This window comes from Kogia breviceps, chromosome 11 (assembly GCF_026419965.1).
Source record: "Kogia breviceps isolate mKogBre1 chromosome 11, mKogBre1 haplotype 1, whole genome shotgun sequence".
NCBI classification, from domain to species: Eukaryota; Metazoa; Chordata; class Mammalia; order Artiodactyla; family Physeteridae; genus Kogia; species Kogia breviceps.
The window spans coordinates 12,528,613-12,545,807 of NC_081320.1; the positions used below are offsets into that span (position 1 = coordinate 12,528,613).

General features: G+C 43.5%; 1 protein-coding gene across 2 annotated transcripts in view; it reads left to right on the forward strand.

The window, feature by feature from the left end:
- Positions 1–467: 467 nt before the first annotated feature.
- Positions 468–17,195, forward strand: part of EIF2AK3 (eukaryotic translation initiation factor 2 alpha kinase 3) — a 71,651-nt gene continuing 54,923 nt past the window's right edge. Inside the window, exons 1-2 of one of the 2 annotated variants that reach the window (XM_059079347.2) lie at positions 468–1,022; positions 15,064–15,193. In XM_059079347.2, the coding sequence (XP_058935330.1) occupies positions 703–1,022; positions 15,064–15,193 (450 nt within the window). In that variant the 5' untranslated portion in view covers positions 468–702. Of the gene's footprint in view, positions 1,023–15,063; positions 15,194–16,233; positions 16,288–17,195 lie in introns of those variants that run through there. The other variant, XM_059079348.2, reaches the window with a different exon arrangement.

The following is a 17,195-nucleotide window of genomic DNA, read 5'->3' on the forward strand; positions in this document are numbered from 1 at the left end:
AGCTGTAACCCCTTGAAGGTCGGCCGCCTTCCCGCCACCAGGGACTAACCTCTCATCCTTCCTTTCACTTGGTACCTTCCTCTCCACATTCACAATCCGCCACGTATTAAGTGCCGCTTCCAACCAATCAAGAAGAAGTTATCTCAGACTTTTGAGGGGCATCCGCTTCCACCAATGACCTTCAACTGTTCTCTAGCGCCTCACTTTGAGGGGCGAGGCCAACCAGCACAATGGCCAATCAGCTCTGGGGAAAGGTATTCTGGGAACCGCGGAGCTCATCAATCGGATAAGAAGGTTGCCGGGAGGAGCGTTTCTCATTGGTAACCGCGTCCGGAAGAGGGCCGGGCCTCGGGCTAAGGAAATACAATTTGATTGGCAGGCGTGCTGTTGACAACCAGGGAAAGCCCACCTTCTCCAACAGGACTAGCCTGGGAGCCCAGAGTGGCAGAGGCCGCAGCCAATCAAAGAGCAGATGCGCGGAAAGTTTGCTCAATGGGCGATGTCCGAGGGAGGCTGTCACTCAGGTGGCGGTGGCTGAGGCCGGGCTAAGACGTGGCCTGAGGAACGCGGCTGGAAGTCCTGACCGTCGGGGCGGCGGCTGGGGTCCCTAGCGCGTTCTCGCCCTGGTCCGGGGCTCCGAGCGGCGGGAGAGGCGGGCGCCGGCGGCTACACCTCCATGCCCGCGCGCGGGGCGGGCCGCTGATGGAGCGCGCCGCCCGCCCGGGGTCGCTGGCACGGGCGCTGCTGCTGCTTCTGCTGCTGCCGCCGCTGCAGCTGGGGCTCGTGACGGGGACGGTGGCCGCGCGGCGCGCTTCCGACCTCTCCACATCGACAGTGGAGGCGGCGTTCGGCCTGGGGGCCGCGGCCGCTCCAACCTCGGCCGTGCGGGTGCAGGCGGCAGGCGCCGTGACTGCGGCGGAGGTGACGGTGGAGGACGCCGAGGCGCTGCCGGCGGCCGCAGGAGAACAGGAGCCGCGGGAGCCGGAACCGGACGACGAGGCCGATCTTCGGCCGTGCCGCAGGTGAGGGGCGCGGGCAGAGCACCCGGACCGCTGACCCCGGGAGTCTACTTGTTTATGCGCGTGCGCCGCGGAGGATCTGGTGGCCGCGGTCCTCCCCTCGGCCACGGTCTCTCGCTGGCGGAGGACTGCTGCTGACCTGGGGGAGAGCGCGGGGCCACCTTCCCATCCCCTGGACCGGAGACTGGCCTCGCTCCGCTCCCCGGCGCCCGATTCTAGCTCCCAGTCGCAGGTAGCATCCTCGAAGGTACCTGGAGGATGCTCGGAGAATGGAGGTCGAGGTGGGAAAGAAACGTCACTTTCCCTCTTGCATTGCTTTCGAGCTTTACTAGTACCCCGAGGAACTTACAGACCCCATTTTTTTTCTTTCGTGAATTACCTTATGTCTGTGCTGGTGTGACAGCTGTTTGGGGAAAGGACTTAACAAAGAGATTTCAACGTTTTCCTTTTAACATATCCGTGTAGTGCCCACGGACCAAGGTTGAGATCAGTATTTCTGTAATTGAGTTCTGCGGAATACCTGAATCAGAACCACCTGGGGATGCTGGTTAACTGTACAGTTTTCTAAGTCCGACTCTAGATTTACTGAATTAGACTTTCTCAGGGTAAGAACCTGGAATCTGCAAATTTAACACGCACTCCAGACAATTCTTGCTTAAACACAATAAAGTTTAGGAGTTATGGGTGTGTTCTTGAATTTGGTAGTTCTTTGATATTTATAGGGTTTACTGTGTAAACTTTTAATATAAGGCTGTCGTGGTTGAGTTGCTTCATCTCCTTAAAAACGTTACTTCATGATACATGTTTTAAAGCACTTTTAAAAGTCTGGACACAAATGTAAGGCATTTTAATGGTAAAATCTTTTGCAGATGGCTAATCTTAGCACACCCAGGGAGAAAGTGATTTAATAAATGGAATGATAACAGGAGCATTAGGTAAATTAATCCAGAATCTGGATTAGAAAGTATTGTAAATTTACAATGTGGTAATTACTAGATTATGACAAATCAGGTTTAAATTTTCAGTTAAATATCAGAGCCTTGATATTTTGCCTGCAGACTACCATAACTAGGATAAGTACTAAAATTCTAGAAGCACCCCTTGAATGTTTATATGTAGATGTTTTTAAAGTTGCAGACGTCTGGCAAAATTTTCTTAGGTTTTGCTAATGAGTTAGCTATCCAGAAAAAGTGTTTCTGTTTATCTTGAAGAAACTTCTGAAGCACTTGCTCAAAGTAAGTTACATGAAGTAGAGAAACATGTTTCATTTTTCTTAAAATACACATCCACTGCAGCAGGTATTTATTGGCACTTAAGAGGCCCCCACAATGCCTTGGAGTTACAGAGGTTAGGCAGATAGCCCCTGCCCTCCAAGAGCAAGTGCAGTTCAGCATGAGGATTAAATAAGGGGACCCATAATGACTTTACAGGGCAAAAGTCATGCAAATTACGTGCCATCAGTGTCCCAGGGTTTTTGTAGTGTTCAGTGCGTAGGGTACCCAGGTGAGGTAGAAGAGAAGATGAGAAAATGTTGTGGCAGAATGAGTTGTTTCCTGAAAAGTGGGTAGAACTGTGCTGGGCAGAGGCTGGACTTGAGGAGACAGCAAGGGGCACAAAAGCTGGGAAGTATGTTTAGGAAACATTATTTTGTTTGTATGCATCTGTGTGTGTGTGTGTGTGTGTGTGTATGTATGTGTGTGACCTGTGCGTACGAGAGAGATACAGACATACATACATGTGTGCTGGGCAGGGAGGGATACAAGATAAGGCTAGAAAAATAGGTTGGGGCACATTGTATATATACAGCCATATGCTAGTAACATCGTCATCACTTGGGTACATGTTAGAAATCCAGAATCAGGCACCGCCCAGATCCACGGAAAGAGTATCTGCGTTTTAACAAGATCAGCATCAATTCACATACATGCTACAGTTTGAGAAGTCTTGGTGTAGAGTACCTCGAACGCCAGACCTGATTGAAGTTTGTGCTTAAGGAATCTTTCTCCAGCAATGCTGTGTACTGAAAACTTGAGGAAAGGATACCAAAAGGAGCATGTAGCAGTGCCGATGAGAGGTGTACTGTCCAGTGGATATAGAACAGAAGGGGTAGATTTGAGAGATCGGAAGCAGAACCTTGGTTCCTGGCAAATGAATTGATTCCTCCTCCCTGGGTACCACCGTCTGAAGATGGAGACAGGGTGGCTAGAAGGTGAGAGCACAGGTGGGAAAGTGGAAAGATTTAGGGGAGCAGGGAGGAAAAGGTAAGGGGTTTGGTGTTGGACATGGTGACTTGGAGGTGCTGGCAGGACATCCAGAGGGAGAGATTAGGTAGGAAACAAGCGACTGCAGTTGGAGAGACGTCAGGGTAAATGGTTGAAACTGTGTGAAGAGGAGACTCATTATAAAAATCTCAGGAAATGCCTTATGTTTTAGAGAAGATGAGCCAGCAAAGGAGACAAAGATACAACTGGCTAGGCTGGAGGCGTAGGGTGAGGACTGAGAAGATGAGGGATTTGGATTGAGCACAATTATAGAAGGAGTTAAAGAGTCATCCTTTGGGGGAATTCCCTGGTGGTCCTGTGGTTAGGACTCTGCGCTTCCACTGCCCAGGGAACTAAGATCCTCCAAGCCACGCTCTGAAGCCAAAACAACAAAAAAAAGGTTCATCCTTTTTGGCTCCACTTCCTTAGTCCCTCACTGTTAAACCTGATGGGACCTCTGCCTCTGATCTTCTTTATACATTCAGAGGATGGGAGCCTATACAGACAGGTTGAAAAAGAAAGGAATAGAAGAGGAGGCAAAGGTAGTTGGCAAGCAAGAGGACCACTTCTTTCTCAGAGAGAAGAGTGAAAATAGAGGAATTTTGCCTGCCAGAGAGTAAGTGATCTTTGGCAAACAGAATTGGCTGCGAAGAGATAGGCCAGGGTTTAAGGGTCTGCCTGGTAGCCTAAGATAGTGTGGAAAGTTTGAGAAATCTTGAGTAAGTAAATTGGTAGAATCAACAAGAGATAAGTATGCCATGTTTGTAAAACTTTTGTTTTTAAGTGCTCTTCAGAAAAAAGTAAAAAGAAAAGAGAATATCAGTTCTATAATAATAGACCAATATCCTGTTTATTTAAAGAAGGAAGATGAGGGGACCAAATTTGGATTAACCAAGCCTTTATTGCAAACAGCTGTAAAAAACCATGGTCCTTGCAAAACTTTTTAAAAGAGGGAGATGGGGAGTGAAGGTCTTTGTTTTTGCATGTTGTCTTTTGATGCCAAGAAGCAAAATGAGACTCGCTAGTTCATTTTTTTCCCTCTTGATAGAATTTTCATTGGTTTCAGTCTAAATGCTTACTCTGCATCTCAAACATGTGAATGAGTGAATAAACTACTTTTTTCCCCTTTAAAAAGTAGCTAAAATAAACTTGTTTTTCTGGTAGCAGTCTTGTCAGTGCTTGTCCTGTTAAATATTACATTTAGTTGAAATTTAAATGAGATAGTCAGTGCAGAAAGTTGGGAAGAAAGTCAAAATCTCACCTCACTGTTTGGTTTTATGCACACACGTTGGCATAGTTATGAGTTACCAGTGTTCCGACTTCAGCACAAATAGCAAGCTGCAAAGTGTCACTTGGGGTTCTTGTGATGGAATGAGCATCTTCATATTGACATCTGACAGCCCCGGAAGTTGTAAAGCACTAGTTTTAACTATGACACTAATTTGTAAAGTATGTGTTCCTTTTGCCTCTGATTTCCCTGTAACAAAAGTATTACTAAATTTGACATTCATCTATGGTGCTTCTTTAACTTGTGCATCTGTAAACTGAAATTTTTGGATTTAATGAGTTGTAACATGAAAATACTTTGCAAATGTAAGATGATTTTATTTATTTATTTATTTATTTATTTTTGCGGTACGCGGGCCTCTCACTGCTGTGGCCTCTCCCGCTGCGGAGCTCAGGCTCTGGATGCGCAGGCTCAGTGGCCATGGCTCATGGGCCCAGCCGCTCCGCGGCACGTGGGATCTTCCCGGGCTAGGGCACGAACCCATATCCCCTGTATCGGCAGGCAGACTCCCAACCACTGCACCACCAAGGAAGCCCTTTATTTATTTTTTATACAGCAGTTCTTATTAGTTATCTATTTTATACATATTAGTGTATATATGTCAGTTCAAACCACCACCACCACCCCGCCACTTTCCCCCCCTATTTATTTTTTATACAGCAGTTCTTATTAGTTATCTATTTTATACATATTAGTGTATATATGTCAGTTCAAACCACCACCACCACCCCGCCACTTCCCCCCCCTTGCTGTCCATATGTTTGTTCTCTACATCTAAGTCTCTATTTCTGCTTTGCAAACCGGATCATCTGTACCATATTTCTAGATTTCACATATATGCGTTAATATATGATATTTGTTTTTATCTTTCTGACTTACTTTACTCTGTATGACAGTCTCTAGGTCCATCCACCTCTCTACAAATGACCCAATTTCGTTCCTTTTTATGGCTGAGTAATATTCCATTGTATATATATATACCACATCTTCTTTATTCATTCATCTGTCGATAGGCATAGAGCTTGCTTCCATGACCTGGCTATTGTAAATATTGCTGCAGTGAACATTGGGGTGCATGTGTCTTTTTGAACTATGATTTTCTCAGGGTATATGCCCACTAGTGGGATTGCTGGGTCATATGGTAATTCTATTTTTAGTTTTTTAAGGAACCTCCGTACTGTTCTCCATAGAATTCCCTTTTATTTCTTTCTCCTCTCTGTCCTTTTACAAATTGATATGATCTGAATCAATGGTACAGAAATCTGTGATCTTCCTCAGATCTTCAGATTCATAATCAAGCCTTTTTTTTTTAAACTAAAATGACCATTGAATAAGAGTCTTAGGATACACTGTTGAAAGGGAACTCAGTTATCTCCTCACTTTTCTGACCCCAGACTTTTAAAGTTGACTACAAATCACACTGAAAAAAGAATTTGTGCATAAGTATCAAGGCAGTCTGTAAGCCAAAATAAACATGCTTTAGGTGAGTAATGGATTATCCTTCCTGTCTATAATTGTCTTTTTAAAAAAAATTTTTTTTAAAATTTTTGGCTGTGTTGGGTCTCCATTGCTGTGCGTGGGTTTTTCTTTAGTTGCCGCGAGTGGGGTCTACTCTTCGTTGCTGTGCATGGGCTTCTCATTGCTGTGGCTTCTCTTGTTGCGGAGCACGGGCTCTAGGTGCGTGGGCTTCAGTAGTTGTGACTCGCGGGCTCTAGAGCGCAGGCTCAGTAGTTGTGGCACACGGGCTTAGCTGCTCCACGGCATGTGAGCTCTTCCCGGACCAGGGCTCGAACCCGTGTCCCCTGCATTGGCAGGCAGATTCTTAACCACTGCGCCACCAGGGAAGCCCCTATAATTGTCTTTTTAGCTTAACTGACACCTGGACTCTGGATATGATATGTGACAGGATTGAGGAAACAGTTCTGTATTCACACTCCGGGGTGCAGAAGGCGACCTGTCTTTATCAGCTGCTGTGAGCTGTGGCTTCCACATGGTCCTTCATTTCCTAAATACTGCCTGGGAACTCCATCTGCTTTTTTTCCTTTTTTTGTAAGAGAGGAGCTGCCTGTACATTTTTATTACAAAACGGTTTAAAATACAGAAAGGAGAGCTGGTAGGTTTCAGAACTAAATGTGAGAGGGGAGATTAATTTTTAATTTTTTTCACCCTGCTCTGTCACTAACCATTTTATTTAAAAGGTTTCCTAGAATAAAGCAGAAAAAGTGCTTCAAAGAATGTTTTAATCGAACTGGAAGAGGATATCTGCCGCTCTCCTGTGGTTTATAACATTGAAAACTTAGATTGTATTTCTTTAAGGTTTAGGTGATATGTCAAAGTTATACAGTTAGTAATTTTTGGCATTGTATTTGTTTGGATTTGGGGCATGGCTAGTCTTGTGACAGGTTTAAATAAAGGAAGTTTGATTCGAAGATTTACTTAGTAGGTGAGAACTAAGAAGTAAAGTCCAATTAGTATGTTTGTTTTTCAACAAGAATATATGCTTCCTTGAGTGAGAGCATGTATTTTAGGAAGAGGATTCTTGGTTACATCAAAAGAGCAGATTTAACCCAATCACATTTTTAACTTTGTGACTTTTTTTCCCCCACAACAGGAAATGCACAATTTTAAAATAAGCAGTTGTTACTGTAGAAACCATTTAATTGATGTAATGTTCTACTGTTACCTGCATCTGTTTCACCTGGGAAATTTATACAGGCATTAAGACCCCTTCAAAGTTACTGTATGAAGGAATTCAGCATTTACTTATCAGACTCAGATAAACTTAATTGTAAATAGCCAGGTATTCTGGGTGACAGAAGTCAGAGCAAACAAATTTTTTAAAAAATTGGGTATTCATTGTGGCCTAAGGTCATTTCTGCCCAGTTAAGGGCAAAATCAAAGCAGTAACAGGATATGTGGCATCTTGATGAGACTTCTGGAAGGAATAAAAGCTGCACATTATAGTAATATAGGAGTTGCCACTTATGCAGACATATAGCTAACAGAACGATAGAGGTAAAAACCCTGAAATTTATGCTTCAGAATTCTGTCCAAAACCTCTTATCTTGGTGCCTTAGGCAAGTCGCATCTTTTCACATCTTTCTTAGCTGCTTTTTTGTTTTTGCTTTATGTGAATAGTGGTATCTGCCCTAGCAAGACTTATTTATTCAGCAAACATTTATTGCATTTATTTTATTTTATTTTATTTTTTTTTTATTTTTTTTTGCGATACGCGGGCCTCTCACTGTTGTGGCCTCTCCCGTTGCGGAGCACAGGCTCCGGACGCGCAGGCTCAGCGGCCATGACTCACGGGCCCAGCCGCTCCGCGGCATGTGGGATCCTCCCGGACCGGGGCACGAACCCGTGTCCCCTGCATCGGCAGGCGGACTCTCAACCACTGCGCCACCAGGGAAGCCCCATTTATTGCATTTATTAGGGGCTCTGCACTGTTAGGTGCTGAGGGTAGATAAATGGGCCCCTGGGCTGTCCTTGAGTCCCCAGGTCTGAGAGGGAGATACATGTGTTAAAGAATTAGCTGTACTAGAATGGATGAAAAGTGACATAAGAAGAGTTTGAGAGTGTAGAGAATAGAGACATCAAGTGAGTGAGTCCTTGCAAGTGAAGTGTCAAGGACAGTCTCAGCTGCAGGGATGACGTGAGCAAGGGCTCAGAGCAGTGGTTTCTGAGCCAGGGCTCCTAGACCCCTATGCACCTGCCTATGCGGGATCCATGAGATTGTCCTTATTTTCCAAATAACCTAATGGAAATTGGACATTCACTGAGGAGAAGGCTAATTAAAAAGTCAAGTTTCTCAGTTTTGAACTGGAATTAACACCAAACGTAATTAGTAATTTTAGCTACTTCTTTCCAGAAGTCTTGAATATTTTGATTGGTACTTAAATAGTTCCTCTAAAGATGGGGGGAATTCATTAGAAGTGATGTTTTAGGGGCACATGAAATCATTGAAGACATGCGACAAAAACCAAATTAACAAGGGAACTTTGTTCAAAAGGTTAGAAACCTAGGTTATGCCAGATTATGTGCCATACCTAGCAGTGACTTTATTCATTGGCACAGGGAACTTCGGAAGTTTATCAGATCTCTATTATAGAAACAAAACTGTTGGGAAAAAAATACAAAAAAACCCCCCAAAATACTGTTGGAAGAGCAAGGGGGGGGGGCGAGACCAGGGGCAGAAAGTCTTTTTAAAAATAATTAATTAATTAATTAATTTATTTATTATTTTTGGCTGCATTGGGTCTTCATTGCTGCACGCGGGCTTTCTCTAGTTGCGGCGAGCGGGGGCTACTCTTTGTTACGGCATGCAGGGTTCTCATCGTGGTGGCTTCTCTTGTTGCAGAGTGCGGGCTCTTGGTGCGTGGGCTTCAGTAGTTGTGCACATGGGCTCAGTAGCTGTGGCTCACGGGCTCTAGAGCGCAGGCTCAGTAGCTGTGGCGCACGGGCTTAGTTGCTCTGCGGCACGTGGGATCTTCCTGGACCAGGGATCGAACCTCTGTCCCCTGCATTGGCAGGCGGATTCCCAACCACTGCGCCACCAGGGGAGCCCGGCAGAAAGTCTTTTGAAGATGTTCTAATGAGACATGTGAATCTGTTGTAGGACAAGGGCAGTGAGACTGAAGAAGAATGAACAGATTTAAAGGAAGCTATAGAAATAGAACCCAGAGTACATGACTGTTGTCTAAATGTAGAGGGTGAGGGAGGAGGCGGATCTGATTTCTGATTCAGATGTTCAGTGATGGGGTGGATGCAGAAAGCTGGGAGAGAGAAGGGAAGTTTTCTGAAGGCTCTGTGGTGATGCCCTGCTGAAAATGCAGAGCTAGTGTTCTTATATATACATAAGACATATGTATATCTTATTGTTGGACTTTTTCTTTGTTTTGAAAATGAAAGAAGTTTACTGTTCTTCTCTGTATATACCTCTAGCACAAGTAACTACATATTCAGAAAAAATACAGCTTTCGTATTTGGTTATAAGTAGCTGTCAGATTACACATAGAGTAAGTGGCGGGCTTTGGATAAAGCTGGAACTCCTTGGCCTGCTTGTTAGAGATTGAGAGCTGTCAGGATGGCAGGTGAGGAGGGGGCGAGGACTGGGCCAGAATGGGAGGCAGCCAGTGTCCCAGCTGCCGCCGCAGGGATGACCCTGATTGGGGGGTGAACCTGGCCATCGATGAGGTCATTGCAAACCTTTCCTGAGAGGAGTTTTGAAGAATGAGGTTATGGGTGAGAGAACAGTGCTTGCTGTTGAATCATCCAAACAAATGCCTTTGTAAAGCGAAGCAGTGTGTTCAGTGAGAGTAGTTCCAAAAGGGTTTGCTGACAGAGTTGATCAATAGGCGGTCTTCATCAAGGTAATGGATTATTTTTTTACTCCTAGGCAATAGCCCTTTGAGATAATCACTTCTTGCCAGACTGACCTTATCCTGAGACTCACCTCAGGTACTTGTTAAACTATCATTTCCCAACCCTGTTCTGGGGAGGGGACCTGTGAACCTTCACTGCTTTTTAACAAGCACTCCAGATTATTTTGATAATCAGGCGAACTTGAGTTATGCTGACCTGAGCGAAATAGTCCTGTTTTACCTGTAAAAAAGCAATTCGAATGGAGCCGTGAGCAGAACAAGAGCAGAGCCATGGGGCTGGGCACACAGGGCTGACTTCAGAGCTCCCATTCTTTCCGCAGGAAATGCTGCTTCTGCAGTTCCTTTGATCTCTATTTATTTATTTCTTTATTTCCTTTGATCTTTAAATAAGTTTTGCTCATAGAAACCTCCGCATAGGGCGAGTGGATCGTGGGGAGATAAAGGGCCTTAGATTCTCCCTGTTTTTTGGTGGGGGGCGGTGGCAGGCTCATTATTCAGCTCTCACTGATGCTTGTTCTAAATGCCGTATCTTATTGCCGCCTCTGACTGTCCTGCATATACCCCCGAGGACTTTGTTTTTCAGCAGTGTCTGTCTCCTTGATGCTTCCCTCAGCCGGCAGTATGTCAGAGCATCTCTCTCCAAGAATGTGATAAGGTCCAACAGTCTAAATCGTTACATGTCTCCTTGGCCCAGTGGTGCCGCCGAGTTCCAGCCACGGCGGAAGGGGAAGCTCCCTTCCAGAGACGTGCTTGCGACAAAGCACATAACTTGTAGCAGAGGAGAGTGAAGAATTTTTCTTTTTGCTATCTGACAGGGTTTGTCATGGGAGTTTCTGGTATTCCCATTAAGAGAGGTGAAAAGAATTAAGGATGCGCCATTCGAATCAAAGAACCAGATTATAGTAAATATCAATAGCAGTTAAGAGGGTGATGTACTTAATTGTTCCTGCCCTCGTGTTCGTCTTTCTTTCAATTATTGCTAGAATTCACACATATTCTCTACATATAGTAGTTCATCATCTGAAAATACCTCGTTTATTTTAAAAAGCAGAATCTTTGACTCAGTTAAACGCACCTCACATTATAGGTTTTCAGTGATAGTTAGATATTAAACTCCAAATTACTTACTAAAATGTGTTTTATGTATACATAAGACATATGCATACTTTATTGTTGGGTTTTTCTTTGTTTTGAAAATGAAAGTTAAAATTTTACCATTTTTCTCTGTATAAACCTCTAGCACAAATAACTACATATTCAGAAAAAGTGTAGCTTTTTCGTTGATGTTGTTAACAGTGGAATGCCTAGCATGATTAAATGAACAACAGTGGTTCTGGATTTTTAAAAAATAGCATCTGAAGTGTTCCAGTGGTCTCCTTAATTCTTCATGGGTTACACTTTGCGTATACTAAGTTTTGTCTCAATTAGAGGGTTTTTCATTCTACCATTTATTTATGGTTAATGATTATTGAACAGAAAAATTGGATCTTTCTGCAGTAGGACTAGGAAAGAGTTGACTTGGCTCCGAACCCTTGATCTCTAACTGAATTAGAGTCTATTGCTTTTATTTGTAAATTGGCACATCTAAGGTATGAGGTTTGTCTTTGGAAATTTTATTGAAGTATAGTTGATATACAATGCAATATTAATTTCTTCTGTATAGCAAAATGACTCAGATGTGTGTGTGTGTACATATATATATGTATATATATATGTATATATATGTATATACATATGTATATGTATATATATATGTACACACACACGTGTATATTCTTTTCATATTCTTTTCCATTCTGGTTTTTCAGGTATGAATTTTTTTATACCCTTCATCATAACATAATTTTTTGGCTCATATTCTCCTCCTCATCCAACTCCCAGTAGATCTCTTTAGAATGCAGGGTAATGCATGGGGAAGGGAGTTGAGTTGTTCCTTTTCTTTTGGTGTGTTATTGAAAATTAATGGTTTGTAGTATGGCAAAAAATCTTTATTTTCACAGTTTAGACCGAGTTAACCATTTGAAAAATTCAAAGTGAGAATTAGTGTATAGTTGGGGAACTAAATTAACATTTTTATTCACTGATAAGTTTATTCATTTGCTAAACAGTTAAGTTCTTTGAAAGGTTTCAAATGAGTGTACTTGAACTGGTTTGTCTTAATCGACTTGTAGCTTTACTTTGAATTTGTATATATTGTATGTGAAGTAGGATAGATAAAAGTTACATTTTATAACCTGAACCAGGAACATAACTATATGTGCTTGGAATTTGCATGGTCTTTCCGAAGCAGACAGATATACCTAACCAATTCCTAGAACAATTATTCAGCAAACCCTTTCATTCCACAGATATTTATTGAGAGCTTGTCGTGTATCTGGGGTATATGTTCCAGGATGCAAAGGAACAGTAGCTGCAAAGTCCCGGAGGAAAAATCATGCATGATGTGTTTGAGGAATTGGGGGTATCAGTCTGGGGATATTGATTTTGGACATGTGCACTTTGAGAAGCCTGTAGGACAATCTGAATCTGGCAGGCAGTGGGGCTTCCCTAGTGGCTCAGTGGTTGAGAGTCCGCCTGTCAATGCAGGGGACATGGGTTCGAGCCCTGGTCCGTGAAGATCCCACATGTCTTGGAGCAGCTAAGCACGTGCACCACAACTACTGAGCCCACGTGCCACAACTACTGAAGCCCGTGCGCCTAGAGCCCGTGCTCCACAGCAAGAGAAGCCACCGCAACGGGAAGCCTGCGCGCCGCAACGAAGAGTAGCCCCCGCTTGCCACAAATAGAGAAAGCCCGCGCGCAGCAAGGAAGACCCAACACAGCCAAAAATAAATAAATAAAATAAATAAATTTATTAGGAAAAAAAAAATCTGGCAGGCAGTTACATATGTATGCCCAGAGTTCAGGGAAGGGGCCTGGAACCAGAGATACAAATTTGGAAGTTGCCAGTATATAGATGACATTTTCATCTATGAGACCACCAAAGAAAAGTACGTGTAGGTAGAGAATATTTTCAGAGATAGGAGAGATGAGGAGGGACCAGGAAGTGAAACTGAGACAAGGAAGCATAGAACTAAGAAAAAATAATCAGGAGAAGATGGTGCCCTGGAAGCCGCGTGAAGAGTGGTTGATAGAGGATAAACAACAGGGTCCCACTGTGTAGCACAGGGAACAATATTCAATATCCTGTACTAAACCATATTGGAAAAGAATATGAAAAAGAACACACACACACGTATGTATAACTGAACCACTTTGGTGTACACCAGAGACTAACACCACACTGTAAATCAACTGTACTTAAATTAAAAAAAAAAAAACAACAAAACTTAAGTGAAAAAACATCAATAAAATAGAAAAAAAAAAAGGGGAGTAGCTGATGGAGAGCAGGGGAAGTAGCTGATCACATGCCGCTGGATGGTCAAGTTGAATGGGATTTGTCAGTGTGAGGGTCAGTGCCGAGTACCACAGGAGCCTGTCCATGAAGGGGTAGAGGGAAAAACTTGACTAGAAATAGTTCGGCGCAGAAAGGGGGAGAGGATTTGGAGACACAGACTACATAACAACTCTTTCAAGGAGTTTTGTTCCAAAGGGCGGCGAGAAATGGATTTGGAAGCCGGAGCGGGGAGAATGGATCATTATATTTAATCTGGTTTGGTTTCGAAGTTGGGGGGCATAATGGCAGGTTTGAAGACGGAGAGGAATGCTGTGGTGGAGGGGGAATAACTGATGGGAGAGCAAGAGGAGAGGTTTTTGAGGAGTGAGTCCCTGTGTATGCACAGGGAGATACCTGTTGCCTAAGTGGAGCGTTGGTAGTGGATGGAGTCGTGGACAATTGACCTGCAGTAAGAGGAGGGGAGGTAGATTTCATGGGTCCAGGTGCTGATACATGGAGAGATGGGATGGTGGGATCTCTTTTGATTATTTCTGTTTTCCTTAGTAAACACCTATCTAGGAAGCATAGTCCCTGAGATGCACGAGCTTGGAAGAGCCTAGGGTAGGAAGTTTGAGGGCAAAGGCAGAATGAAATCGTTAACCTAGGACAGCGGGAGAGTGGATAGACTAGGGGACCGTGTTATGATTGTGGAGTATCATTCGAGCCCTTTTGATGTTGATGGTCATGAGTCGAGTGACACCAGTCAGCATGGTTATATTTTTCCTCAACAGCACAGATGCAAGAGTGAGCGAAGGCAGAGAGTTTAATTGAACCAGGGTTGGAGTTCTGCTAGTTCAATGTGAGATGTAAGAGAGCGGGTAGGGAGTTGAGGGCGTGAGCAAGGAAGTGCTTAAAATGAAGGACTGTGGGAACCTCCCTGGTGGTCCAGTGCTTAAGACTCCAGGTTTTCACTGCAGGGGGCGCGAGTGAAAAGAGGGGCTGGTAACTGGGGTTGGAATGCTTGAAATTTCAGTGGGACAGGGAAGTTGTGATTGGTAATGACGAGGGCTTAGGGACTGAGGCGAGGTAGACAGATAATGAAAACCCACAGAACATGTAATAGTGACAGTGAACCAGGAGCCAGAATCCTCAAGGGATGGGGCTAGTGACCCAAGGGTCAGTAGACAATTATTAGGAGGAGTAATGGATGGAATGACCTGAACCTGAGGATTTTTAGAGAGGGAAGAAAGAAAATAGTTCAGAAATGGTAACGAGGCACAAGGAGTAAGCCTACACCATCACTGGGCCTGGTAAGGGTTATGGAGAAGAAAATTCTCATAGCTTCTGAAGCAGCATCCTCCGGGAGAGCCAGGTTTCTGTCAGAGCAAGAAGGTAAGTGAACATTCAGGGGACACTGTTTCAGGGCAAAGGCTTTAGGAGTTGGGGAAATGGAAGAGGACAGAGCAGGCCATGTCGAATTCCACGTGGGGAATAGAGTGTGGGAAGGAGGGGTGACCTCGGAGTCTGGGGCTTTTCATAAGTGGAACAGACCCATAAAGGGCATAGTGCATTCATCTCGGAGGGCTCAAGACAGAGCGTGGTGGAAAGGCTACAAGTGTCGTGAGGAGGTGCTCCTCCCCCACTTACAGATAGAGGCCTGCGGAGAGGCTGGTTCCTTTGAGTGTATGTCTTCAATATCTTTTTAACTCCGTCCTATTACTTTTTAAATTTACAGATCCTTAGTGATTATCAGCACTTTAGATGGCCGAATTGCTGCCTTGGATCCTGAGAACCATGGTAAAAAGCAGTGGGATTTGGACGTGGGATCCGGTTCCTTGGTGTCATCTAGCCTTAGCAAACCGGAGGTAAGAATTTTCTGTTATATGTTGACTGGAAAACTTAGTTAAAATCATCAATTGCTGCTATTAATAGTAGGTATTTGCTTAGAGAGCTGTGGCTCAGGGTCCGACTGCCTAAGTGTAGGGCATGTCTGTCTCTGACAAGCTATGTCCCCTTGGGGCATTTACTTAGCTTTTCTATTCCTCGGTTTCCCTCCTGTAAAATGAGGTGGGTAATGTCACCTACTTCTTAGGATTGTTTCGAGCATGGAATGAGTTAATTATATAAATGAGTAATCGAGGATACTGTCTGCTATATCAGTAAATCTCATTATCTGAGCTGTAACATGATCAAAATGTCTTCTTCTTCCTGTTATCCTCCTCCTCCTCCTCATCATCATCATTATCACAGGGTCCCTAGACATAATGAAACAAATATAAATAACTGTGTTTTAATAGTTAGGAATGCATGCTGCAAAATCCCATAAATTATTCACTACATTTTCCCTCAGTTGTACATCCTAATTGTAAACATAGTTCATCTGAAGTTTTCTTGGAGTGTAGTTTCAGACAAAATGGATTATTTGCAAAAAAAAGAGACCTTGCTTCCAAAACTACTCTGGCATATGACTCAAGTTTGGGAAAGACAAAACCTAACATGAGGGGCTTGAGAATGACCTGATCAGTGGGGATGGAATTTTCTGATGGGAAAACTGCTCCCAGTGACCCCGCTGCTGTCTAGAAAATCCAGCCTGGAATCCTTTCTGAGGCACCCAGGCAGGTACTTAGGGCGATGGCACTGCCTAGCCTCCACACTCGCTGTGTGCTAAGCCTTGACTAGACTTTCAGAGTGCCTGTTGCTTACTGGACAGTATACCGGAAACATCTGTTGAGAATCGTGAACTTGTGAATTATTAATATAAATAACACTTTGATTGTAAATTGCCTTAAAAAGTTTGAATTGGATGTCATAGTCAGATGAATTACTACTCAGACCTGAATATTCATTTATTTGTGTCCTCCTGAGATTCCGCTTGGGTATGCACATTTTGCTTTATTTTCAAACTAGACGTGAAAGGTGATGAGCAAAATCAGAAGATTGTAAGCTGTTTACATCTGAGGTAATATTATAGTGTGTTGTAGTGGTGCAAAGCATGTGTGTTTCTATAAACTAAAATATGCACACTCACGAAAACATAAATTGCATGATATGACCAATCGTCGTAATAACCTGAGTGCTATTGAGCGTGTTTAAATTATAAGCAGCTAGTCGAGCTTGAAGATCTTCTTACAACAGCAATTATATTAGCTGTTTTTTAAACTACAGTTGAATATTCTCCCCATCCCCAGTCCTTACCATTTTCTGTGGTTTGTTAGGGCTCTCTCTCTTGTTTTAAGTCTCCTTCTTCCTACTCACTCCCAACCCTTGATCGTTTGGGTAGAATGCTTTGAAATGTTGAATTGCAAGCATATTTTAAAAGTTTGTGTCACCTTTACACAGTAAGTGAAAAGCTCACTGACCACTTTCCATTTCGGGAAAAGAATTCTGAGACCTCTTTGTATTATCTAGGTTCTAATTTCCTACTTTACACACAAAAAATTTTACTAGATCACTACTGCCCCAAGTTCTTGGGACCATTTCTTGAGACTGTGTGTTTCCTGTGTAGATATGCTAATGACAGCATTGTTCCCAGAGCTGTAATATACACACCATGTAGTTTACACACAGTGTAATCCTCACAGCCATCCTCCTGAGGTTGATATTGCTGGTGTCATTTTACAGAAGAGGAGTACGAAGCTCAGAGAAGTTATTTGCTTGAAGTCACAGACCGACTAGATGGTCAAGCTGGGATTAAACCAGGCTTGCCTGACTGTACTCCACTCTACCTGCTCTGGAGCTCTTTCTACATCTTGTATGTTCCTCCCCTTTACAACTCAGGCTGTTCGTCCAGTACAGTGGATCTCAAACTTTATGGTTTCAGGACCCTTTACATTCTTAAAAATTACGAAGAGATCCAAAGAGCTTTCT